The sequence below is a fragment of the Corvus hawaiiensis genome, chromosome 8 (genome assembly GCF_020740725.1).
Source record: "Corvus hawaiiensis isolate bCorHaw1 chromosome 8, bCorHaw1.pri.cur, whole genome shotgun sequence".
NCBI classification, from domain to species: domain Eukaryota; kingdom Metazoa; phylum Chordata; class Aves; order Passeriformes; family Corvidae; genus Corvus; species Corvus hawaiiensis.
Genome location: NC_063220.1, coordinates 7,123,820 through 7,150,471, shown reverse-complemented (window position 1 = coordinate 7,150,471; position 26,652 = coordinate 7,123,820). Strand labels below are relative to the sequence as shown.

The 26,652-nt window shown below is 41.0% G+C and overlaps 1 protein-coding gene across 2 annotated transcripts; it reads left to right on the top strand.

The window, feature by feature from the left end:
- Positions 1–7,781: 7,781 nt before the first annotated feature.
- On the top strand, positions 7,782–26,584 carry ENO4 (enolase 4). 2 transcript variants are annotated; one of them, XM_048311104.1, is made up of 14 exons: positions 7,783–8,216; positions 9,399–9,527; positions 10,707–10,897; positions 11,769–11,905; positions 13,515–13,684; positions 13,893–14,024; positions 15,412–15,477; positions 16,182–16,241; positions 18,032–18,199; positions 19,436–19,561; positions 21,888–22,083; positions 23,011–23,078; positions 23,619–23,736; positions 25,731–25,911. In XM_048311104.1, the coding sequence occupies exons 1-14, from the start codon at positions 8,079–8,081 to the stop codon at positions 25,817–25,819; spliced, it is 1,788 nt and encodes a 595-aa protein (XP_048167061.1). In that variant the 5' UTR covers positions 7,783–8,078; the 3' UTR covers positions 25,820–25,911. The 2 variants fall into 2 exon arrangements, with proteins under 2 accessions (XP_048167062.1, XP_048167061.1); XM_048311105.1 differs by lacking the exon at positions 23,619–23,736 and having other exon boundaries at positions 7,782–8,216; positions 25,731–26,584.
- The last annotated feature ends 68 nt before the right edge of the window (positions 26,585–26,652 follow it).

The window sequence follows — 26,652 nt, the reverse complement described above, 5'->3', positions numbered from 1 at the left end:
AAAGGCCATTGCCTGCCCTTCTATCCCTGCATATCCCTGTGAAAAGTCTCTCTCCATCATTCTTGTAGGGGGCCCTTTTAGGTACTGGCAAGGGCTCTAAGGTTTCCCTGGGGTCTTCTCTTCTCTAGGCTAAACAACGCTAATGCTCCCAGCCTGTCTTCAAAGCAGAGGTTCTCCAACCCTGTTAGGAACCCTCAGTCGCTCTCCTCTGAACTCATTCTAACAGGCCCGCATCCCTTATCTAGGGGCCCCCAGACAAAGATGTAGTGGTCCAGGTGAGATCTCAAAAAATGGACTAGAGGGCCACAATCACCTCCCTTGACCTGCAGCTCTTTGCTCCTTTCCATGCAGCTCAGCCCATGGGTGCCTTTTTGGGCTGGCTCACGCTGAGCTTCTCCTCCATCAGCATCCCCAAGTCCTTCTCCTCAGCCCCTGCCCCACTCAGCTTCCTGTCCCCTGCAAACCCCGTGCTGAGGGGGAGCTCCGTCCACTCTCTGTGTCACTGGCAAAGCCATTCAAGAGCCCCAGGGCCAAGGCCAGAGCCCTGATGGACACCCCTCGTCTCCAGCCTCCACCTGGACATGGAGCCACTGCATGTGGCAGGAGAAGCAGCCCGTGAGCTGCCCAGCGCCTCTCTTGCCCCGCCGAGTCCCACAGAGGATGAGCTGGCAGCCGCTGCTGCTCCAGCTGGAGCTGCTGAGGAGGAGCAGCCCCCCGAGCCTCTGCCTGCCGAGGTGGAAAAGGCACCAGGTTCTCCTGGCCTCAGGGAGGAGGTGCCATCGGCAGCGCCAGAGAGCCCAGTCCCTGCTCCACACAGCCCCCCAGGCTACAGCCAGGCTCTGCTGGACTTGGCGTGGCACATCAGCCATGAGGTGGTGCGAGAGACTGTGCTTGAGGTCCAGGCAGCAGGCCAACAGCCACAGCAACAGAGGGACCTGGAGCAAAGCACGGCTGCAGGACTAGAAGCAGCAGCTCCAGAACAAAAGCAAGAGAGCCCCATCTCTGCCCTGCACAGCCCCTGCTGCACCCCCAGCCCCTCGCCCAGCCCACTGAGAGCCCAAGCCCTCAGTGAGCAGCAGGAGGAGGCAGCCAGCAGCTGGGTCCCCGCAAGAAACGCCCCTCCCGCCTCGGGCGGGCGCTGCGGATGCTGCGCAGCCTGTTCCGCTGCCCCTGCCTGGCGCCACAGCCCGAGGATTAGGGCTGCGGCCGGCGCCAGCCCGGGCCTCCTGGACGGCAGCTGGCCGGCAGCCTGCCCCACGTCCTGGGGGAGCCACACGGGCTGCCTTTGCCTGGACATGTCCCTGCAGCCTCAGCAGTCCCCGGCTGCTTGGGAGCATCCCAAGCCACTCTCCCCAAGAGCAAATATTACCCGTGTGGCCAGCCTCCAACCAGTATCCATGCGGGACACTTGGTGCCAGGTGGCTCAGCGGTGAACGCCAGAGAAACCAGTAGCCGCCAGGAAGGGTCCCAAGGGGAAGCCTGCATTGAGCAGGAACTGTCACTGGAAGAAGCCAGAAACGACCAGGAAGAGCTCCAAGGGGAAGCTTGCATTGAGCAGGAGCTGTCCCTAGAAGAAGCCGGTAGCTACCACGAGCTCTCCGATTGGGATGAATCCATTGCGGACGAGCTGTTCCTAGGAGAAGCCAGCAGCTACATAGAAGTTTCTGACTGGGAAGAAGGCACGGAGCAAGGCCTTTGTCAGGGACAAGTCGGTAGATCCCAGAATCTGACTGGGAGGAATACAGCGAGCATGAGCTGTCCCACGGAGATGTCTGTAGCTACCAAGTGTAGGTACAAAAATGCTGTTAGTGAGGATCTTCTTGTTATTTTCTTCTAAGTCCGTGAGAGACTTCTCTCTCACAGAAGAGGTAGCAGGGAAAGTAAACAACCAAGCCACCTGCAACCTTGGAAAGTCTTGTTTATGGTATAGTAGAAAATATTTTGATAATGGATGTTTTAGGATTTTGGCCAATCACCCCCAAGGGGTGGCTGGTCCTCTGTCCAATTAGACTATGAAGAAAAAAGTCTATAAAAGAGTTTGAAAAATAATTAAATAAATCAATCTTGCTGCACAATTCCTGCCTGCTGGATCTTCTCCTCCTCCTCCTCCCTATGGCTGCGGGACACTGTGATACACCGTAGGAACCAGGACGGCAGTAATAACTAAGAAGTGTCTGATTGGGAAGAGTCCGTTGGCCAGGAGCTTTCTGAAGAGGAAGTCTCCGTTGGCCAGGAGGTTTCCAAGGGGAATGGCAAGAGACCTTCAGCGCAGTCTAGCTGGGAAAATGACAGTGACTGAGACCTGATGCAGGACAGCTGGGAACAGAACATGGGGGACAAGGACGACGAGTGGGATGGAGTGAGCCTCCTCGAGCTCCGTGAAGAAGACAGAGAGCTGGGAGGTTTGGCAGGAGGCAGGCTCCCAGTGCCTGCCCCTCGCGAGGCTTGGGTTGAGCACGGGCCATCTGAGCCGTGCCCCCAAGTGCCGCTCTGCGCCTCACCTCCCCAGCTGGGAGCGCAGGCCCTCAGCCAGCAGCTGGGTCCCCGCAAGAAACGCCCCTCCCGCCTCGGGCGGGCGCTGCGGATGCTGCGCAGCCTGTTCCGCTGCCCCTGCCTGGCGCCACAGCCCGAGGATTAGGGCTGCGGCCGGCGCCAGCCCGGGCCTCCTGGACGGCAGCTGGCCGGCAGCCTGCCCCACGTCCTGGGGGAGCCACACGGGCTGCCTTTGCCTGGACATGTCCCTGCAGCCTCAGCAGTCCCCGGCTGCTTGGGAGCATCCCAAGCCACTCTCCCCAAGAGCAAATATTACCCGTGTGGCCAGCCTCCAACCAGTATCCATGCGGGACACTTGGTGCCAGGTGGCTCAGCGGTGAAGGCCAGAGACTCTGCAGGGTGGGAAGAGACCTTGAAAGTCATCCAGTCCCACCCTCACCCTGGCACCACCATCATCACCCTGAAACCATGTCCCCAAGTGCCACATCCAGACAAGACTTGAACACTTCCAGAGACAGTGACTCTACCACCTCCCTGAGCAACTTCTTGCAATCAATTCCTGACCACTCTGTCAGGGAAAAGTTGTTTGGAATATTTAATCTGAACCTTCCCTGCTGGAATCCAAGGCCATTTCCTCTCATCCTGAAAGAACTACGTGCTGATCCTTTGGGATTTTATCCATGAGGAATGGGCACAGACAGGAGGCATTGCTCCCAGGACTCCACTGCACGACTTTGCCAAACAATTCTTCCAAAACAGAGAGCAGTTGGCTTTAAGAAATAGTAGCAGTAGTGAAAAAAAAGACCACACACAAAAAACACAAAATCCACAAAAAGAATAGGAATAGGACTAATAATAATACAAAGATGAAGAAAATGAAGAAATTGTGGTAGTAAATAAGAAGAGTAAGAATAAGAATGAGAATTAGGATTAAGAATAAGAACAAGGAAAAAAAGTAATAAGAATGAGAATAAGAATGAGAGTAAGAATAAAGACAAGGATAAGAACAGGGATAAGAAAAGAAAGAAAACAAAGAAAAAAGAATATAAGAATAAGTTGATGTAGAAGAAAGAGGAGTAAAAGTAAACACTAAGAAGAAGGAGTAATGGGGATCACAAGAAGAAGAAGAAGAAGCTAAAGAAGAAGATTAAATAGTGTAACTGTGAGAAATGAGACAACTCTTAAAAAGATTAATTTATTGAAAAATGTGAGGAACGAGACAACTCTTAGAAAAATTAAAGTATTTTATTAAGAACAGAAAAATTGAAAAATTACAAAAATTGGAAAAATATAAAAATTTGGGATCCTAGTGGCTCAAGAGGTATGCCCCAGGAGCGCAGGGATGAGAGATCTTTAGGCTTAAACAGCACTGGACCTCTGGTGGAAAACTTGCAGTGCTGGGCTGACTTTTAGCTAATCCAAAAGTCAAAGGAAAATTATTAAAGGCTCCTAAATAGGAGTAAGGCTTAAGTGCCCAGCACTGGCGCCCACTACAGCTGAAATCGGCAGTGTTCTGTGCCTGCTCGGAGGCTGACTCACTATTTTATAGTACCTTTGCTCCGCCCCAGTCCGCCCATGGCAAACCCCTTTGGTCCTAAGTGATTGGAGCTTCCCTTTTGACAGATCATCTCTGTCTACCAATAGCTCGTCGTTGTCAGGGGGGTAGTAGCAGCTGGAGTAAGAGTGGTAACATGCCCTCATTAAGATTCAGGTTGCCACGGAGCTTACTTACAGACCAACGGCTAAAGGTCTAAAATTAGCTGTTGGCTGTTAGAAACTGGGTTTGGAGCTGGTTCTGAGACTAAGGAGCAAAGTAGAAACCCCTAAAAAAAAAATTAAAATACATCTAGTACATCTTAACACATTTGTAAAAGTATACAGAGAACATGAGAAAAACAACTCTTACAGTGTACAAGTAGTTCAAAGTTGAAAACGGATTTTTAACTGGGACACTTTTAACTGGGGGATTTTAACTGGAGCTGGTGCAGATAAACTGCTTTGAACAAGTGAAAACACTAATAGCAGAACTTGGTATTTGTACCTGGACTGATGAGTGAACATTAACACTCAGTTAAAAATTGTTTAACCCAAAATTAACTAATTAAAACACTTAACATGCAAAGACCAAGCTAATTAGGGATTTCATATATGACAAAAAATTACAGAAATCAGAAAAATATAAAAATTTGGGATCCTATGGCTCAGTAGATGGTATGCCCCAGGAGCGCAGGGATATGAGATCTTCTGGCAGAGACAGCACTAGACCTCAGGTAGAGAAAAAGAACTTGCAGTGCTGGGCTGACTTTAAAAAAAATTACTAAAAGCCCCTTAAAAGGGGTAAGGCCTTGAATGCCCCAGCACCGATGTCTCCCACAGCCAATCTGGAGAGAGCAAGAGGGGAAAAGAGAAGAGGGCCCGCCTCTCGGCTTTGTCCTTTTTATAGTTTTTGTTCCGCCCCCAGTCTGCCCACAGCCCGCCCACAGCCCGCCCACAGCCCGCCCCTTCGGTCCAAGGCGATTGGTGCTTTCCCTTTGATGGATCATCTCTGTCCACCAATGGCTCATCGTTGTCAGGGAGGGGTGGTATTGGTCGAGATAAGGGAATACAATACCTTCATTAAAATTCAGGTATTCAGGTTGCCACGGAACTTGCCTGCAGAGTAATGGCCGTGGCTAAAAATAGCTGCTGGCTATTAAGACTGGGTGGGGTTTTGGCCTTGGAATCAAAATGCAAGTGAAACACCTACAAAAAGTATTAAAATACATCCAACACACCTCAAAACACTTGTAAAAGTAAAAGTAAACACAGGAAAGGTAACTCTTACGGTGTACCAGTGGTTTGAAGTTTGAAAAGGGCAAGTTTGTGATTTTTTACTGGGAAAATTTTAACTGGGAAGGGTGCAACTCTATTAATAAACTACTTTAAACAAATGAAAACACTGGTAATGGAACTGGATTTTTGTACCTGGGTTGATGGGTTAATTGTAAAATTCAATTTAAAAATAATTAACTCAAAATTAATTAATTAAAGCACTTAATATGCAAAGACCAAGCACAAATAGGGATTTCATGTATGACAGTAACGAAGTATTATTATTATAACAATAATATCAAGTTAAAATACACATCCACACATCCTCTAGCATCTCATGAAGGTTTAATTTGGGAAGGACCTCAAAGATCGATCATCTCGTTCCAACAGATTCTCTTCTGCTCTCTTTCTCTGAGACCTAGTTCGTATTTCTTTCTATCTCTCTCCTTCACGTTTCTCGTTAAATAAAATCCATGTTAAATAAAATCTGTATGTTGCCATCATATGGTCTCATTTGCGCCTGAATTCAGGCAGAGGCATCTCTCCCTAATCCAGTCATAACACATTCTCTGCCCAGCCTGTGTTTGTGCTTGGGATTGCCCTGGCCCAGTTGCAGGACCTTGCACTTGCCTTTTGGAACTTCATGAGGGTTATACGGGTCCACTTCTCAAGCGTGTCCAGGTCCCTCTGGAGGACATCCCTTCCCTCCAGCATGTTGACTGCACCAGTCAGCTCAGGATGATTGGCAAACTTGCTGGGGGTGCCTCAGTTCCACTGTCACTGTCGCCAACAAAGATGTGTAATAGCACCAACCCCAGCACTGACCCCTGAGGATGCCTCGTGCCACTGCTCTCCCCTTGGACATTGAGCCATTGACACAAAACTTTCCATGTGACCATTCAGCCAATTCCTTATCTGTAGATACAAAAATGCTGCTAGCGAGGATTTTCTTGCTATTTTCTAAGTCCGTGAGAGACTCTTCTCTCACGCAAAAGAGGTAGCAGGGAATGTAAACAACCAAGCCACCTGCAACCTTGAGAAGTCTTGTTTATGGTATAGTAGGAAAATATTTTGACAATGGATGTTTTAGGATTTTAGCCAATCACCCCCAAGGGGTGGCTGATCCCTTGTCCAATTAGACTATGAAGAAAAAAGTCTATAAAAGAGTTTGTAAAATAATTAAATAAATCGATCTTGCTGCACAATTCCTGCCTGCTGGATCTTCTCTCCTCCTTCTCCCTATGGCTGCGGGACACTGTGATATACCCTAGGGCCCAGGCCTGCGGTAATACCTATCTACGAAGTGGTCCATCCATCAAATCCATTTCTCCAATTTAGAGAAAAGGATGTTGTGCTGGCAGTTGCAAATGCTTTGCATAAGTCCAGGCAGATGACATCAGTTACTCTTCTCTCACCCACCAAGACTGTTACCCCTTGGTCCTCTCAGTCCTTCACTTTTTCTTTTGTGACTTGGGTGGTGTAGCTAGAGCAGTTCAAGTGAACAGAAGCACAAGAGTCATTCAGTATATCAGCCTTCTTCATATCCTAGGCAATCAGTTCTCCCATTTCCTTCCAGAGAAGTCTTATATTTTCCCTAGTCTCCCTGTTATCTCCAACATGTTCCTTCATGATGCATTTTGTTTAGAGCCTGTTAAAGGCCAGAAGGTGGGGAAAGCGATACAGAGGCACTTAAATATATCAGAAGGCACAGCTCTCACATTGGGTGGGATCACCCAGCATACGATCGTGCTCAGAGACCGCCACACCGGTACCATTACCTCCAGAAGCCTGTTCTTCCAGGAATATTTAGCTGAACTGGAGCTTTCTGGGGCAAGCCTGTGCATGTGACAAAGATCTGGCACTACCTAACTACTGCCACCCAGCCCTCTGACTGCACAAGCCCCTCATGAAGCAGTTATGTGCCCAAAGGAGCAGCCATCCACCACATCAAGTCCTCCTGAAGTAAAAAAATTTAATGAGGCACTCGCTACCCACTCTCCTCAGGGAACACGTAGTGTCAGTTTAGAAACTTTTTCAGAGGAAACAGCTTTTTAAAAAGAGGATTTAACTCTCTGGAGAGTTAGCATAGTATTTCTAAAGAATGTGAAAGGAAAAGAAAGTGATTTCTTAAGGGTTTTTCTTCATTATCACCCCACCTGGAGGAGTGAGCACACAATGAGCAAAGGTCCACACATATTGATTTTAGAGCTGGGGAAGTGTGCACCTAACAGCTTTTAAGTATCTCCATTTTCAGTTACTTCAACAAAATTACCCGTGAACAGTGTAACAAAGTGAAAGTTTTTGTAGGAAATTGCAGACTAAAAATGATCATTTCGGTTGAGAAATGTTTCTCTTCACTGAAAGCGGAGGGCTTTAAAACGCAGGAGTTACTGTGGGCGTTTTACAGCGTCGTCTCCACCAGACATTTCCCAAACCACATCCTGTCCCTCTTTCAGGACCATAATCTTGCACAGTTTTGTTGCTCGGAGACTTTTAAAACCGAGGAGCGCTTGCTCGGGCCGTCCTGACTTGGAAGGCCATGACCAGCCTCCGAGAGAAGCGCCAGCACCCCGCGGCATTGAGGAGGAAACCGGACCAAACCGAACCACTCCGGCTCCCAGCCCGGGGTGTTCCTGAGGGAGCAGAGCCCCGGGAACGTGGGGCCCAGGCAAAGGGCCCCGAAGCGCCGCTGTCCCGCCGCGGGGCTGGCAGGGAGCGGGGGAAGGGGCGGGCCCTCCCTGGCTCCGTTGCCCGGCAGCGGCCGCGGCTCCGCCATGCAGGCGGGCGAGCGGCGGGGGCGGCTGCGGCGGGAGGCGGCTGAATATTACCGAGGGCACCGGGTGCCGGAGCGGATGGAGGAGGCGCTGAACACCCTGTTCCCGCTGCGCCCCGGGGATGTCTACGGGGAGCTGGTAGCGCGGGGCGGGGAAGCAGCCGGACGGGGCTGGAGACGCCTGTTCTGGCCTCGCGTCCCGGCGGGTGGCGGCGCGAGGGGCCGTGTGGGTGACCCGCCGTGCTCGCTGCCAGCCCTTGCCCTCAGGCCAGGGGGTGCAGCGAGGAGCTCGGCGTCTCAGTGGTGACAATTCAGTGGTTTCCCCCCTGGCCCGCGCAAGGATTGCGGTGATTCTGTGTTTGTGGCCAGTGGCACTTGGACGCTGTGCCAAGTACGTGTCCGCAGCTGCCGGGCTTCGTGTCCCTGCTAGTTGCTTGTCTCGACACAAAAAAACAAAGTAGTCCACAGATGGACTGCTGTTTGTCCTTAACAAAACCGCTGCTCAGCAGTGATGGCTCTCGGGCCAGCAAGAGACCGGGTGCTGTTCACACTGCAACTGCTCATGAAAGGCAAATGGGCCGCACTGGAAGCGTCAAGAGTCAGACCAATTTTACCTATTCCCACTTGGCAAAATATTGTTTACAGTAGTCCTAATGCAACCTCAATTAGTGGCAGTACTGGAATTGCCAGCAACTCTTAGAAAAAAATGATTTCTAGTATGATCTTTGATGGGAGAGTGGCTGTGGAATTGAAATATTTCATTCCGTCTTATATTGTTTCCCATCTCCAAGTGTTTTGCCATCATCAGTGGAAGGGACTGGAGCTGGTAACAGCTTTTCTTGCTTTGCTTGGTAGTTGGCATGTTCCTCTTCTTTGTAGCTCTAAGTGTTTCGCAGTTTTCCCATTTGGCAAGCTGTGGTTTGATGACTCTCTGATACCAGATTAAATAATGAAACTAGTAGGGAAGTACGTAGAAAGCTCAGGTAAAAATGTAATCCTTTTTTTAAACCAACCATTGGTGTTTATTAACTACAAACAGAGACCCAAATATATTGAATTATGATAGTTCATCAGGCCCATTAAAGACCACGTTGGAAGAAGAAAGAGAACTCCGCTTACAAGAAGTCTTGGTTTCCACCTTTCTCAAAGGGCTCAAAGGTTGCTGGAACATATAAAACATAGAATGATAGAATATGCTGAGTTGGAAGGGACCCATAATGGATTTGTTCAGTGGTGGATTTGATTGAAAGATATTTCGTGGAATAAAAGCCTCTTTGCCTGGAAATTGACTTTTAATGGACTTCTTTCTCCTTCATTTAAGGCTAACTACTTTTCTAAATTTTCAAAAGCACCAGTAATATGCAAATTGGTTGGAAGAAACGTTCTTGATGGAGTTGGTCAGCCAACATTAGAAGTGGAAATATACTGCACAGTTAAAAACTATGAGAAGGTATGAGCTGCTTCTTCTCTTTTTATTTATTTCACTAGGACAGTATCTGGGAGAGGTACTGTTCTTCTCACGTCTCAAGGAATGTTTTATTTTCCATCTCTATGATAAGATATAAATCCCTGTGACTCAACAGTTGAGTGTTGTAACTTGGGAAAAAAAAAGGTGCTGTGAAAAGTTAGTGGCAGCAACTATGGCAACTTTATTTTCTGTGAATTAGACAATATTTTATGAGTGGGATCTGATAGTCTATCTTTGTATATTAACCCCATACTAACCTTATACATTCACTTTCATTTCACCTTTTTCTTTAATTTTCAGACCCTTATATTTCTCTTTGTGTGATACTTTCAGAAAAATACAGTACAGGTGAAAAACAGTATAGGTGAAGGCATTTCTTTTACACTGAGCTAATAGGTTGATGTGGGTGATAGTAAAGTCAAACATAGCCATTTAGCACCTGCAATGCAGAATTGATGGCTCATCTCTTCCCCAGCCTGAAATATTCAAGTTACATCTTTGCAGCTCTAGCTATTGTGGAGTAATTATTTCTACTTTCCCTCGGTTAAACTCTGGTTCACTTAATTCTTGAATTACATGTAACCTCATAGATATTCACAGGATGTAAAGTTAATGCTGTTAGTGCAGGCAGCTGTGGGAAATTTGTAAATGATGTCTTCCTTAAGTGAATTTACTTAATACCATTTATTCCTCATCAGTACAGAAAGATAGGTTCAAATTATCTAAGTAAGACAGAAGTAACTGATCATGAGGGATGGCATTAAGCATGAATGCTGATGAATCATGGTGCAACAGGCTACCAACAGCTGCAATAAAAGGTGTCCTAATGACTGTATGGTCCTTAAAATAACTCCATTCTATTCTGGTAGCATAATATATGTATAAGGAAGATCTGCCAGAGGGGTTTTGCCTCTTTATGTAGTTATAATTTTGGTCAAAAAACTTGAATAATGTCTACAATTACCAAAGTATAAGAGTCTCAGAAGAAGGTGCTGGATGAGAAAAGACAAGTGGAGCAAATAGATTTGGAGATAGGTACTTGTAGAGTTGGTAAGGACATACTTCTCAGTCTTTCAAATGGCATTTCCAAGTTAGAAACTAAATAGTGTTTTAAACCTTTTTACATTGTTTTGTTGCTTGGGGTTTTTTATTTTTTTTCAGAGGATTTGTTCCACTATAATGGCTTCTCATTCTCAAATACCTGAAAATGCTTTACCTGAAACAATTGAAGCTGATGAGAAAGAAAGAAAGGACTCTGTTCATACTGCTGTGGAATGGGTCAATGAATCACTGAACACAATGTTGAGAGACTTGGAGTCTACTGACCAGTGTCAAGCTGATAAGATACTTGGGTAGGTCCTGCATATTATAAAAATTACTGCATTCAAAATATTTACCATTAATTTACATTGTTAATGAAAGACATATAGAATATTCAATGTTTTCTACTATTTTAAAAAATATTCTTAGGATGTCATGTCTGTCTCAGATCCACTGCACTACATTATTTACTGCTTTTCTTAATTATGATATAAAAATCATGCTGGTTTGGGCTGCCACACTGAACACAGACTGTAGCAAACACACCTAATTACCTTCCACATGGGCTAGATTTGAGAAAACCTTGATAAAGGGAATAAGGACTTGGTTGGAAAGTGAGTCTAAATAAGATTTCAATGCATTGTTTACACTACTTTGTGCATCTTACATACTCAGTTTGCCTGAATTGGCTTTCTGTGACCCATGGGTGAAGATTTCACTTCATGCATATAATTGAAATTCAGCCAGCCCTGAGTTTGCAGCCACACAATAACCAGTGTACAGCTCACCTCTGCTGGCTTAGCAACCTAGGCCAGGCTGGTGGATGGCATGAAGTTACAACAGTATCTGTTACTACCCATGCAAAGGAAATAAACCAACCCTTCATGCTCAGATTGTCTTCTCAGAACTGACTTTAAAACCAGAGTGATTTACAAAGCATGTGCTAAGGTCTGGGATACTTGCTTTTGGTTCTTTTTCTTTAATCAATGCTGCAGATGACTACCAAAAAATAATTATATGATAAATTTATGGACTTTCCAGCTTCACACAGTGAATCTGTGGTAGAAGCTCAAATACATGCACTTAATCTACCTCCTAGCATGTTCTTTAGCCTGTATCACATGTCTACTTATCACATCTAACAGTATTTTGACCCAGTAATTTTTATGCCTCTTCCTTCAGTGAATACTTTGCAAAAAAGGTGGAAGAAAAAAAGGAAATTCAAAAGCGAGAGGAAGAAGAAGCAGCAAAAGTTACTCCTGCCCCTTCTTCATGCCCTCCAACCCCAATACCTAAGCAAAAAAAAGGAGGAAAACCAGGTTTACTTAATTTAATTTTGATATTTTCTGCAATACAGATACTGATTAAAGTCCTAAAACACATCCTGTCTCATGTTCAGAGGGTTTGGTTACTCTCTCCTGACCTTTTTGATCACAGCAGTTTCAGCAGCAGAATGAGGGAGGGGAAAATACAGTTTCCTCATCATTCACATGTATTGGTTGAACAGAGTTTCTGCCTTTGTTTTACAGTTGGTTTAGACAGGAGGTTATTATTCTTCAGAGTGAGGAATAAGAATGGAGGAGGATGTAAATGAAGAATAAAAATGAGAATGATAAAGAAAGAAAAGGAAATCACAGAACTGAGCAGGAAAATGGAAATTGAATTAAGATAGAAGTTGAAAACAGTTGAAAGAAGGAGGAAGGAAAGTTTCCTTCTAACACTGAGAAAAGGAGGAAATACAGAGAAAAGCAAAAGAGAAAGAAAGAAGGGGATGAGATGGGAATGAAGGGTACTATAGAGTAAAAGGAAGTAAGCAAACATTCTACTAGAGGAAAAAGGAAAAAGTAGTGTGAGACTAGAAAAACAAGGTAAGAAAACATGGCCAAAACCAAACAACCCAAAGGGAAAAAAAGCCCATATGTTATCTCCATCTGTACACTAAACTGAGAAAAAAAAGGGTTGTTGTCATTTGTTGGACGGGCAGAAAATTTTGGCAAATTATTATTATCAGTTTAGTTGCAATTATCATACGGTGTCAGTAAAAAACCTCCCACTTCATATGCTGAATGTGTGCACAGTAAATTCACCTTTGACCTGAAATTTAACTTCTGCAGTTGTCAGGTCCATCCAGGTATCACTGTGGTGTATATGATACTTCAGTCAAGCTTCTGCTGATACATCTATTACATGTTTTCACTAATTGTGACATCAACTGTGATATTACTGTTAGACTCAGTGCTTGACTATTTGGAGCCAATATAAAACAGTCCCCAGTGCAGTGCTTTTTGGGAGTCAGACCACTTATTGCAGCTTCAGTAGTTGCTCCCTGTAAGTGCTATTGGGAACTGCTTGGTTTACAGCATTTTGGAAAAAGTTATTTTATCTGAAAGGGAAATAAATTCTTATGAAAATTTAATGTGTAATGTTTAAAAGACCTGTTTTCTCTTTGGGAATTCCAGTTGTAATAGACCTGAACTTTTTTCACAGTAATTATTAGAAGAATTCAAGTGTTTGTACTCCCAGTCAGGTTATAATGTAATCTTCCATTTTTTAATGCAAAATCCTAGCATTTAAGGAGCACAATAAAGGAAACTGAAAACATGCTTTTGAAAGGAACCTGAAAATGATATAATGTTATTTGATTCAAACACAGATAAATAAAAATACATATTTCAGTGGCTGAAAGATCTCCAAAAGAAACAAACTTGAAATGCATTTGAAACAAAGTGAGGACAGATACTGTGCTTACTTGTAAGGTCATTCCATATAAAATGGCTGACAAAATGAAGTTTTTAAAAAATTAATTATTGGTTTTTAATACATTGAGTACACACTGAAATGACAGTATCATATTTACTCACATGACTGTGATCCACAAGCATATGTTTAGAACCAAGGAAATATTTAATACTACTCTCTCTCTTGTAGTAAAGAAGGTGTTAGTGAAAGAGAATCCCATCCCACCTGCAGAACCTGCTGAACCCGTGCTGTGTGGCAGCTTGGCCATTGGGGGAACATCACTTGCCATAGCAAAGGCTGGGGCCACCATTAGCCGTGTCCCATTGTACTTATATATTGCACTGCTGAAACATGATCAGGTACATGTGGCTTTGTAATTTTGTTTATTTTATCCCAGTTATCATAATTATCGTAGCCAGTTGTGACAGTGTTATTAAATTTGCCTCATAGAATACACCCTTAACACCATTGCCTGTAGCAGTTTTGAACCCTGTACCATAACTAAAATATATTAGAAATTATTCTGAGTTTTACATTTTTATTTTCACCTGGCACTCCCAATTACAGGAGTCACCTAAAGAAATGATTCTACCACTCCCAATGGTTACTCTGTTGAACTGTGAAAAAAATTTACCTACGAAACTGAAATTAGTGAAAGAAGTTATGCTTATACCACCAGTTGAGTTATCACTCAAACAGGTACTGTTTCCTTTTTTTTTGTAAATGTATTCTGTAGACATCATACTAACTACGTATGTACATAAGTATACAGGTCTTTTCAATATAGTCCTTACAAACTGTATTTTTCATCTTTTTGTTAGCTTGCAAGGCCAAAGTTTTAACAGATGTTAGTCAGTGCAGAACTCTAACACTAATAACATTAAATTAAGTGAAAAGATGATTTAAAAGGAGAACCATGAAGATTTAATTTGAAAATGTATGTTTATATAGAGGAAAAAAATCAGTGCATTGAAGATGTCAAGGGATTGTGTTATACAATAATAGATTTTGCATTAGTAGATTATAAATATTAGCAGTTGTTTGATATAGCATACAAAACAACAAAAGCCGTAACAAATTCACAGGAAGGCATAAAATATTTGGGAATAAGTTGCTCTAAAATGATATTGTGACACTAGAAGGGAATACAAAGAACAAGAAGGATGTGTGAGACAGATGGGATCAGCCCTCTCTCTTTTTGTTTAGCCATGTGTTGCATTAAAGAATGTATCTGCACAAGATGCCTTCATTAGGGCTGTGATTTCTACTTTGTGTGCTGGTGACCTGAAAAAATAGCTGAGCTCGATTCTCTTTCTTTTTGCTTTTCCTTTAACTTTTCTGGATTGTCCCCCAGAGCTGTTAATAAGGTCACTAATTCTGCCCCATTCAAAGGATGCCTCCCAGTGCCCATGGGAGAGGAGGAAGGTGTTTGCTGCAGTGCGGAACACGAAGCTGTTTGTCCTGTAGTGTTGCCAGCTGTGACTGACTTCTGCCCCCTTCAGTATTCCTTTACTGGCACAGTTTGAGAAAATCTGAAATGTCCTTTACAAAGTTAGCACTCAACATTTACCAGCTCAGCTGAAAAGAAAAAAGAGTCTTGCATTAAAAGCAATGAATTAATTTAATTGGAGTGTTCCCCAATGTTTAAAATCAAGACAGTGATTGTTTTTTTTTCCTGCTTCCTGGAAGTATTCGGAAGGTAAATGCACTCAGTCTTGTCAGATCTTAGGAAGTCTTAGGCAGAGTCACAACTGGGAACAGGGATTATCACCTTTGCACTTCTCAGATATAAATGCAGACCCATATATTTTTTACTTGTTAGATTTGTGAAGGGATACTTTTGGGGAAGAGACTGCTTTCTTTGACATCCCACAGTCAAATATTCCTTCTCATTCCACTGCTACTGTTTGTCGTTGGACACTTGTCTGCATTTTGTGGGTGGAGAGATTGAGTTAAAGGTTTGGGCTTTTTTTAAGACTTTATATTAAAATTTGCCTTTAGAATAAATGTTATATCTCTTCTTATTTAAGTTGTTAATATGAATTAATAGAACTTCCTTTTGAAGATTACTGTTGTTTAATTTCAGGGCATAGAAAGAATTCAGGATATTCAGAAAGAATTGACAAGACTGTTGGAGCCTTCAGGCAAAATGGTACAATAAAAATGTGTTCTAACAGTGAGATGTACTTAATTTAATCTTTTTACTACCATTGTCCTTTTAAACATACACGTGGAACACTTAGCCTGTTACAGGCTCATGACACAGAACAGAAGATGTTGTTTTCTGGCAGATGAATAAAACATTGGCCATTTGGTGATAATAAATTAGAACATTTAGAACAAAATATTGTCCTAAGCATAAGGCTTTCTGTTTACCTGAAGGAATATACTGGGAGTGAATAGTATGAGGGGGAATATACAATATATATTCTGATCTTGGTACACCTCTCACATGCAACAAGTTTTATTCAAGGTATTACTATTACTGTAGTAGTAAATAAGTCTTGGTGTGTCATGGGCTTTTTGGAAGGCAAGGTAGTTGGGTTTCTCCAAGTATAGAGTCTAGATTCTCATTTCTAAGATCCCCTGTATTTTTGATGGGCTGGGTGAGAATGTCTTGAAAACCAAATGATGGTTGGACAGATGTCCACATAGAAATAAACATTTTAAATGAGTAACCACCACAACATAAAACTATTAAACTATTAAGTAAAGCTATTTCCTAACTTACATATTTACAATCTCTTTTGACCAAAATTCTGTCAATCTTTTTATCTTATCTTTTCTTTCTGAGATGTCTCTGTCATCTTTTTATTTTTCCATGGAATTGATTTCTTTCTTCTTTCACTCCAACAGCCTGGTCCACAAGCAGACAGTAAGAAAGGAAAAGCACAAAGTTCGGGGAAGAAAGCTCCGGTAAGAAAAGAGATTTTAACTCTAAGCCTTCAACAAGGTATTAACAGCAGCAGGGAACCAAAATGTTCTTAAGACAGGAAGCATTAATCTACATCACCATTTTGGAAAGGTCAAGGCAAGACTTAAATATTCCAAAGGCTCATATTTTACATAATAATTTAGATTCTTCTGACTATACCATCCCTTCCTGGGGGACAGTAGAGGAAATAGGGGAAATTTCTGGGATCTGGTAATTTTTCTCATATAGAAATTCTGGTAATTTACCCAAATGAACATTTTGCAGCACCAGCAGAGAACATGCCCTTTTGATCATGTAGGCCATAAAACTATTACTTGTAAGACTTGCAGACTGTGCTGTTTCCTAACCCTGGGAGCATAACTCCCCTCTTTATCCTGCTGCATTCAGTTCCCAGGTCCAGTCTGAGGTTATAGATAATGGCAGATACAAACCAGCAGCTAAAGGGCAGCACTCACAGTATTGCACAGGACTGTATTTTATATGACTCAAATGATCTTTTTTATCCCTTCAAAACTGGTAGTTTGTTGATGAGTTTTCCAAATAGTGGGATGGAAATGCCATGCAGGTTTTTCTCCTCATTCTGAGATGATTTAAATATTATCAGGTGAGAATCATTACTGTTGTGAAGTATAAAAAAGAAAGGATGAAGAAGAGCTTTCCTATTTTATTGTTGCTAAAAAATTCACCATCATTAAGATGCTGGCCAGTGTTTTCCTGGTGGGTAGTTTCCATATTAGTACCACAATATGTACTGCAATCATAAAGTAGAATATTTCTGTAAGATACACACAAGGAAGCAGTGCATTAGATTCTCTGAAAAAAATTCCTTTTATTTCAGTGGAAGAAAACTAAAGGAGAGAGTAGTGAAACTGAATTTAAAACTGATAAAAGCACCGTGTGAGTTTGAACTTTTTTGTAAGGGCAAAAAAAAAGAAATTACAAAGTAGGCAGTGAAGAAGAAGAGCTTATTTAGGTTATGGAAGTAAAAACTAGACAGAGAAGTTTTTTATACAGATAAAAAGTGCTTTTAATAGAATGTAACAAGGCACAGCATATGGACATCTTGAAAACCACATGAAACTGCAGATATAACCTCCATCTGAAGTGCACGAAGACTTCAGCTTTTTTTGCTGTCTGTTGCTGCATCTTTATAACCCAAAATTCCCAGACCCTACAGTTAAAAATCAGTACTTGAAAAACCTACAAAAAAACTGACAACAGAAGGACATGTGAAATACTTGCTCAGTGTAACTCTGCTTGAGGCTCATGTCCAGGAATACTGTCCCTGAAGCAGACAACTGCATGCAGCTGGGCTGGAGGTATTTCCCCTCTATGAAATTTGTTCTTCTAGAAGTCTTGGAACACTCCATAGAGTCAATATCAATGTTGTAGTTGAGGATAAATGAGTAAAAGCTATTTAAAAAAGCAGAATATGTTTTTGTGTCAAAAGATTGGTCCACAGCACAAGAGTATTCATGACACCTCAGTGGTTGTTGAGTGCCTTTAAAATAATTTTGTAAACCAGTACTGACCACACAAGACTGAGATCTACATGGCCAGACTATTTCCAAGGACTACTGGCTCTCTACTCATTAGCACTTCATAATCCCTCTTTGCTAGAAAATTGTCCTTAAAGCTGCCAAGGAGATTTCTGAGAACAAATTTATAATTTGATGACTAAATGCAGACTGAAATGACAATGAAAAAGGAATATAAATATTTATAATATATATATGTGTAAATAAAGTGATTATTTTTGTTTTGCTTTCAGCCAGCACCCTTAAAAAGAATATCTCACTTAGGCTGCCTGACAACAGGATATGATAATCTAGAACAACTGCTACTCCTAATGCAAGCAGCTTGCAAAAATATAGGTCTGGAGCTAGGAACAGACATGTACTTAGCAATAAATTGTGCTGCTCATCAATTAATGGATTATGTAAGTTATTTTTCAATATCTATTTTCTTGGGTTTTAAAATAAATGTAGCTCTTGTTAACATTATTTATTATTATGTTGCAAACTCACCTACTAGCTCCTAACTCCATTTTTTTTAAAGTAATAACCAAGCAAACAGAAAGAATTATCTCTGCATTTATAAATTCTGGTTGAATCTGCTTTTTTCCCATTACATTAAGCTACATCTCTTGTTTTGTTCTGACTATCCTAACATTTCCGTGTACTTTTACTATGGTATGTTTATATATACATTAGTGCCCATCTCACTGTGCATCAACATTAATTTTTTAATTTTAATTTTTTAATGTTTTTATTTGACAAAATCTATTTATGTCCCAATGAAATCTTACAGTTCTTGCCCCTTATTCCAAGATCAATCAGGTTTTTCTCTAAGCAGGAAAAGAAACTTCCATTTCCATTTAGTACCTCATGAGCTTTTACATGTTTGGGTGTTCTATAGTGCTAAAGATTCCATTACCAATATCTTTTGTGAAACCAGTTGTTCTCCTGTGATATCTGTATCCTTATACCAGAATGTGCAAAATCTTAACCACTGAATTATCAGTAATTCTGTAACTTTCTGTTATTGAACTGTTAAAGTCACTAAGGCAGTGGATATCCTGCACAGTTTCACAATGTGTTCTTAAAATTCCTCCCAGGCTGTAGTTTGTGATTCCCAGAATGGTGATAGTGATTTTAAACTAGTCTTTTTTTTCTTTTTTTTTTTTTTTTTTTTGAAAGGGGAAAGAGGCAGGGAAAGGCAGTATCTTGGTTTTGAGCACTGAGGGTTGTGCACTCCTTTCCCCAGTGATATTTTCTTTGTGAAAATGAGGAAAAGAAATCCCCTTTTTTTTGAAGAGAAAAATGAGATTTTTTTTCACATGATATTCAATAAAAATGTCAAATACTGCTAACCTTATGCTATAATAATGCCAGTGTCAAACTGGCAGTGATGCCTAGAAAGTGCTGAAATAGATCTCTCTTCCTTTGGCAGTGGCATTGTTCAGAGACTTTGGCATGAGCCCACTGGAACCCACAGTGTCATTTTAGGCAGAGTTTTCTGTAACAATGTGCTGACAACTCAGACACAGAGTAAAGCAGATGAGTGAATGCCTTCTCTTTGAAGCACACACAGCCCCCTGCCTTAACAGAGATGTGTACACCCTGCTTTTCAAAAGGGTCTTACTTTCCTATCTTTTACGCTTTTTACCTTCTAGGATAAAGGAAAATATGAAATACTCACTGGAACGTTCAAAAGTCCTGATGAAATGGTTGCCATGTATGTGGAAATGATTAATAATTTTCCTTTTATTATTGCATTAATAGATCCCTTAAGAAAAGAGGTAAGACACAGAGCAGTCCTTTAAAAACTGATGATACTGTTCAGTGGCATATCACTGAGCTTTTCTCATTTTTACAAAACATGTAAAATACAAAGCTTCTGTTTTTCAAGTCTTTAAGCACAAAAATATCACTAGAAAATGCATCTAACAATTTATTTGAATATATTTTATTGTCAATATCCAAATTTTTCTGTATTTTTGACATAATTTCTGATAGGAAATAATCCTGGCATGAACAGAATACAGTCAGTATGCATACTTTAAAGAATTAAAAGAAATTGCTCTTTTATTTGATTTTACTTGCTAAACCACTGTTATTTTTATTACATTTCCCTCCTTATGTGCACAATTCAAATTGTAAGGTAAAACTGTAAAATTCAAGTGTATTACAAGAAGTCATGTGTAATGCAATATTGTATTCTAATATTGTATTATATATATTATATTATATTATATTATATTATATTATATTATATTATGCTGGAGAAGAAAATATTTGAACATTGTTGTATGTTCAGCCAAAAAAATCACCAAAAAACACTATTGCTGCAATTCTTTGTGATGGGCATTTATAACTAAAGTCCTGTCACTTGGCAACATTGCTTGGCAGAATGTTTGAAGTGGGAGTAAGACACCCTGTATTTACCTCTGTTATCAAAGTTAGAGAAGTTAATTAGTGTGGCAAATCAACTACAGCAATAAAGCACAATACTATTAAACATGTTCTCAAACTACAGATGGATAAAAGAGATTGCATAACATTAAATATATACATTTATACATAAGGTTAAATTTCCATGTATTACAAAAAAAGAATAAAAACTTAATTGCTGCAGAACCTACAATTGTAGGGCAAGATTCTGCAGTTGCACAACTTAATAAAAATTTGCTCTCAGTGTCAAATTGCACTTTATCTTCTTAAAAATACATAGAGGGAGTTCATTTTCATGAACAAAACACAAAGACTGTGATTGAAGGGAGAAGCAAAGTGATATTGGCTTTGTGAATCTGCCCAGTGCCTGAATCAATAATTCTAAAACTGATGAACTTCAAAATCCATCTCATTATGTCCTTAGCTGGAACGTTAAAAGTTCATTTTCAGAATAACTGTGTTTAGTATTACCTCAGCCTTGTTAGCCTTGCCTCCCTGTACTGTTTCAGTCTGACTCTCTGAAAAACCATGTTCCAAAACACCAGGTTATTCCCCACTCCTGCCAGGGCTGCAAACTTCTTTAGGAATTCTTATGAAGGAAAATATTTGCAAGATGAGAATCAGCAGGAAAATTACAGCAGATAGTGAAGTGCAGTTGGGAACAGAGTACAGAGTTAAGAAAAATGTCTCTCCCTCCTCTTCCTCCTCTTCCTCCTCCCAGATCTCCAGGGCTTACCCATGCCACATCTTTGCCCCAGATAATTAGATCTTTGAGGATTAGTACTGGTACCAATTCAATAATTCATTGCCAGACACCAGACCACGTTGGTGCTTAAATTTAAACATTTGTTCAGGTGTCAAAAACTTCATTTTCTTTAAAACACCGGCTTGAAATCCGTACAGGAATGGCCCCGATGCTGATTTCAAGTCGACAGGTACAAAAATCTGTCTGATCCACAGACCAAGAATAACCACTGGCAGAATTATGAAGCAGAAATGTTTTTAATGTGAGAACTTTGCCTTCTGTGGACACGAAGCAAGCAAATTAATTCATACTTTTCTTCCTTTGAATTCTTTACATATCCTTGTCCTTTATTTAGCCTGAATCGTCTACCATGTGGACAATGCATTAAAATAAAGAAACAAAGACCCTGAAAAATGAAGCTTTGCTAGAAAAGAGAGCGTTGTATTCTGCTGTTCCCTATGGGTCCTGCCATTGAGTCTATGTCTCCTGTTCATTATTTTATGTTCAAACAACCATGACACTTAAAATGTGAACACAAAAATGAGTCCTTTGAATAAAACAATAAAAAATTTTTTTATATTCTATCAAAATGAAGTAAATTTCAGGAAGGAAATCAAAATAGAAAATCCCTACACTTAATTTAATTTGAGATATTTTTAACTATATTTTGTGCAAATAGTGTTGGTTAATTTGAGATTGAAATTTATGTTTTCTAGCAAAATCTTAAAATCCAAGGAAAATCCAAGCGGTATGTTTTTCTTAGGCAGACAAATTTAAAATACAGTATAAAATGTAACTTATTTATATGAAGGGCATATTTATAATTAAACCCAAATTATTATTTAATTTTTTATTTTACCTCCTCTGCTGGGGTTTTCATTCAGTTTAGTTTTTTAAACTCCAGTTGTTTACTCTATTCATTTATGCAGGACAGAGAACAGTGGAGTAGCATCTGTTGGTCCCTTGGTTCCAAATGCTACCTGATTGCTGAAGATGCTGCCACACATATTTCCAAACTCAAAACTGACCAAAACATAAATATAGCAATGTGCAGTGGTGTTGTGCTGAAATACATTAACCAAACCAAGGTGTCAGACCTCATAGAACTTACTGGAATTCTCGATGGTGAGTAGAGGGGGGAAAGGCTGAAACCAAACCCTACGAGCCACACCCATAAATATTACATCTTTTTATTTAATTATTGACACTTCTAATTTAGAAAGCACTTGTCAGGAGAAACTGAAATTCAAGTTTTCATTCACAGATCCCTGTCAAGGAGCTTAAAACAGCATTCAAAGCTCCAACCGTAGTCAATTAATACACTGAATGTTTTGAATGTGGGTGCCCTTTGACACTGCAGCTAAGTGTCATGCTGCATACCAAGTTAGATATCAGAATTAAAATAAAAGAGATGTGATCAATTCATCTGAATTTTGATTAATTTTAGCATTAATAATTTAAAAATTAAAGCAAGTACAAACTATTTAAAATTGCATTTACATAGATTATTGACTACATACTATTGAGCCTTTGTAGTAACAGTACTAAGAACCTGGGCAACTTTGTATGTAAGATTTCTCTTTGTATCACATTTTGTTTATTCATTTTTATACCCAAGGAATAGATGGACAAATTTAATATAGCTTAGTGTTTTTCTTGTTCCTTAAAAACACCCAGAATCACTGTATCAAAGCGAGTAAATAGCAACTAAGAGATTTCATTCAGTCAGGATGGTAAATTCTTTTTCAAAGAGAAGAAAAATCATTACTATAGTGAGGAGCACATTTAAAATAAATAGCACAGCCTGACCATATAGATCAGTGAGAGACAGAGACTAGGACAGGATGTTAGATGTTCCCTTATCCATCTGAAAATAAAACAGAATCTTAACAAACAAATATAGTTTACATTTTTGTAAGGTGGGTTTTACTCCTGTTTGTATTTAAGCTTGGATAGCCCAAGGGTAAAAAAAAGAATGAGAGGTCGAAACAATTTCTGTGTCAAATACATAAAATACACTCTAATGAAGGTTTTCCCTCCCGTTATATATAGGTCAAAGACATATTACCATATTAGGAAGTCCAGATGGAGAATCTTTAGATGAGAGCCTCGTGGATCTGGTAAGTACTGAAAGCTGTTCAACTGCAGAATTGCAAAATACTGCTTTTAACATGTACTATTTTTCACGGAGAAAGCCTTTTTGTGCTTGAGAAAGAAACAACATTTTACAAAATGGGCTTTTTCTAGAGGGTTGTTTTTTTTTCCCCACAGAGAGTGGTTATTCTTTTGAGTTTAAAGAGAACACACAGGAAATTTGCCAAAGCAGGGAGTATATTCAAAAGTGTTATGATCCATTTGCTTGCATTAGTTTATAAAAAAATGCGAGTTACTTAAAACATTCCTGTGTAGTAACAATATTTTAAGCAAAAATTCTTAACACTACTATATTTAATCTTTTGCAAATAAAATTTCATTTCATATACCAGCAAAAATTACTGTTTGTATCTGGCAAATCTCTCCTTGAGAGGTTTTATTTCCCCCGTTTCTCTCTGTGGAGAGATGAGGGTGTTAAATTAGACATAGGATACCGTGTTGAATTACTGGGAATGACTTCACTTCCCCGAGTGTGGAGTTTTACCACGGGCCCTCTCTCGTTGCAGGCTGTTGGTCTGGGTGCCAGGTTTCTCAAGTTGGGAGGTCTCTCCCGCGGAGAAAGGGTGGCCAAATACAACCGGCTGCTGGCTATAGAGGAGGAACTGGCCGCCAATGGAACGCTGCGTACGAGCTTCTTTCTTACTTTGTTTTCAGCCTGCCATGAATACGGGCACAAAGATTGGAGGGAGAATGATTGAAACTGCACCCCAGGAGGGAAGGGAAATCAAAAGGCTGTAAATAAGGGCTGACAAAAAAAACCTAGGATAGCACTTGCCACAATGTATATTGTTGTCCTAATGGATTATCTGTTTACTGAATGTTAAAATAGAGCCCCCTTCTTGAGGAGTAGCCTACATTAAGCTTTTTCTCCAGAATTAATTGGTTAGAATCTTGAAGCCCACGGTGCAAAGGGAACGAAACAAAAAACCATGCATATAACATGTCGAAAAGCTGCCAAAATGGAATTTTAGGCCAAATACCCCACCTCCCTCGAGGCCCTAAACATATATTGCTAACAAAACTTCATTTCACAACCCTCTTTTGTACGTTACATTTCCAGCAAAATGTGTTTGGAAAGCTGCAATTGCATGGGTAAGCCTTAAATAAAACCCAAGAAAACCCCAAGCTGACGATGCACATTCAGCCTTAGCCACTTGTATGCATCTGCCTGCCTGTTTCAGGATCTGCATCTTCTTTTTACACTGTACCAAGGCACTGTTAAATGCTTAACAGTTCATTAGAGCCACTTCTCACTTGCTCAGGTATCAATCAAGCCAGAATAAAGACAAGCAATCTGAAGGGGAGGGAGAGAGACAAGGAGAGGAAGAAAGGAAGGAAAAGGCTTGCAGGAATTGTATTATGCCTAAGAAAAGGAAACACGAAGCAGAATTAAGTCATTTTACCCTCGTTTGTAATAATTTTCAGTGTTCTACACATAGGGTAGCAGCACTTGACATGCACACTATAGAACAAAGTTTTTAATTGAAATTTGTTTTTACTGAAAATATTTTGAGCTTTTTGAAATCTCCTCCTTGCTCATAAATAATCATTGCAAAAAATTGAAACACAGACACAAATTCTTTTTTGCTGAGAAAGTAGTTTCACAGAATGCACTTTTCAAAAATAAGACAGATAATTATAGAACTATGAATTTTAACTGCCTCAGCAGTATTAATATATTCCCTCCTCAAATAGTATAGTCTAAACAAAGGCTCTCGAGTCTGACAAATATTTAGACCTATATCTGATGAAATGAAACAGCAACAATCCCCGACACCGTTAATCATTTGGCAGAAATAAGATCCAGTACCTAAATCAACAGCAGGGAAATAGTGAGAGCAGGTCTGAGCTGCATACCAAGCTCTTCATTTGGCTGGGCTGGAGCTGGGAATACACAGGAGAGCCCGTGCCGAGGGCACTCTAAGTGGCTCATGGCTGGGAGGTGACACTGGCCCATCAGGAGTGTGTGAGGGGCTCAGGAGCATCGCATCCAGGCTCTCCCATTGCCTGCCGCTCTCCTTCGAGTAGTTGAGAGCAGCCCCGGTGGCGATGATGGGCCAGCAGCTCACCTGCACGGGTGTGTGACCTGCTCCAGCCGGGCCTCCCCTTCACCTGGCGGTGACACAGGGCTGAGAGGCGCTCAGGGTGGCGTGGGCATCGTGTGTGGGGCAAAACGGGGAGCTGGTGGTGAGGGCAGGGATGGAGAAAGAGTCACAGAGCTGGGAAAACCAGGGAGAACTGTTAGTGGCAGTAACTGTGATCTGTTACGGGAGCAACACCGGGACAGGGGCTTTCATCTAGTTGCTCAAGGCTGGGGTAGGGACAAGGCAGAGTCAGCTAATGGAAACTCTGCAAGAGCACCAGTGCAGAGGGGAAAAAAAATACGGCAGTAAGGTGAGATGATCAGTGAAGAAAGGAATGCAATACATAACTCAGGCTGATGTGCACCATGTCCTGATCCTGTAATCAAAGTGCTCCTTTCTAAGGAGCAGACTTCTAAAGGTGTTTCAACTCTTGTAAGAATCATGTGACATTTTCAAACATCTGTGTGCACCAGAGAACATTACAACAAACTCGATTACAGCAAACATGAGCTGCTTTTTTCTCTTCTGTTTCAGGTGAAACAAAACTTGAATTTATTGATTTTGCTGCAGAATCACAGCCAGAACAACTTCCTGATGTGCTTCCTGCTCCAGAGCAGGATTAGTTGCCTCCACAGCTCTCAGCCAGCCCTGCAGGTTCACAGCTCAGCTCCCAGAGAACAGCAGCTGACTTACAGCAGCTCACATTAACTTTGGGATAAATCTCTAAGAAAAAACATTTTACTAGGAAACTCATATATTAACTACTCCTAAATCAATTTATTTTCATTCTAGTATGAAACTTATATATTAAATTTTCCTTAATCCGTTTCTTTTCAAGCATTTCAGCCAAGTATCTCTAAGAGATTTCAAATACTGGCTTCTCTTTTCCCAGGGATCATTGCCTTCAGCTGAAGCGAAATTAACTGAGCAGCGACTATAGTCTGAAAATTCTGTGTTGCATTTACAAATTGACAAAACAAATACTGCTGTGTTAAGTCCAAAACTAAATGTTTGTTTTGAGAAAATCAGATTCTCCCTTGATACAAAGAGCAAGCTGTTGACAAACAGTAAAAAAAAAAAAAAACCCACCACATTTTACAAAAAAACAAAGGCCTTGACTGTTACGCTGCTCCATCCCCACATCCCTCAATGCTGCTCTGAGATCCAGCCTGCAAAGGAGATTTTGCTCCCGTTGTAGCCCTCAAGACAAGTGCATCAGTGCAAACCCCAAATGTTGGGCACAGAGTTGTGACTGGCATCAGTAGGAAGCCTGCTCCAGTTGGAAGCAGAGAGTAACAAGTCAATTCCACAAGATCTGGGAAACTTGTCAGGAGTCTTTTTAATAAGCAACAATGAAAAGTTAAAGAAATAATTTATGTTCTAGGTAACAAAACAGTTTAAGTAAAAGAAATGCTTCTTGAAAAACTTCTCGGTTTTGTATAATTTGAAAATTTGA

What these genes read in the sequence shown, in the direction of transcription:
- ENO4 (XM_048311104.1), top strand. Translation starts at nt 8,079, where the DNA reads ATGCAGGCGGGCGAGCGGCGGGGGCGGCTGCGGCGGGAGGCGGCTGAA. An exon ending in CAAGCTGATAAGATACTTGG is followed by an intron (nt 10,898 to 11,768) that starts GTAGGTCCTGCA and finishes CTCTTCCTTCAG; the next exon opens with TGAATACTTTGCAAAAAAGG. An exon ending in GTTCGGGGAAGAAAGCTCCG is followed by an intron (nt 16,242 to 18,031) that starts GTAAGAAAAGAG and finishes TTTTGCTTTCAG; the next exon opens with CCAGCACCCTTAAAAAGAAT.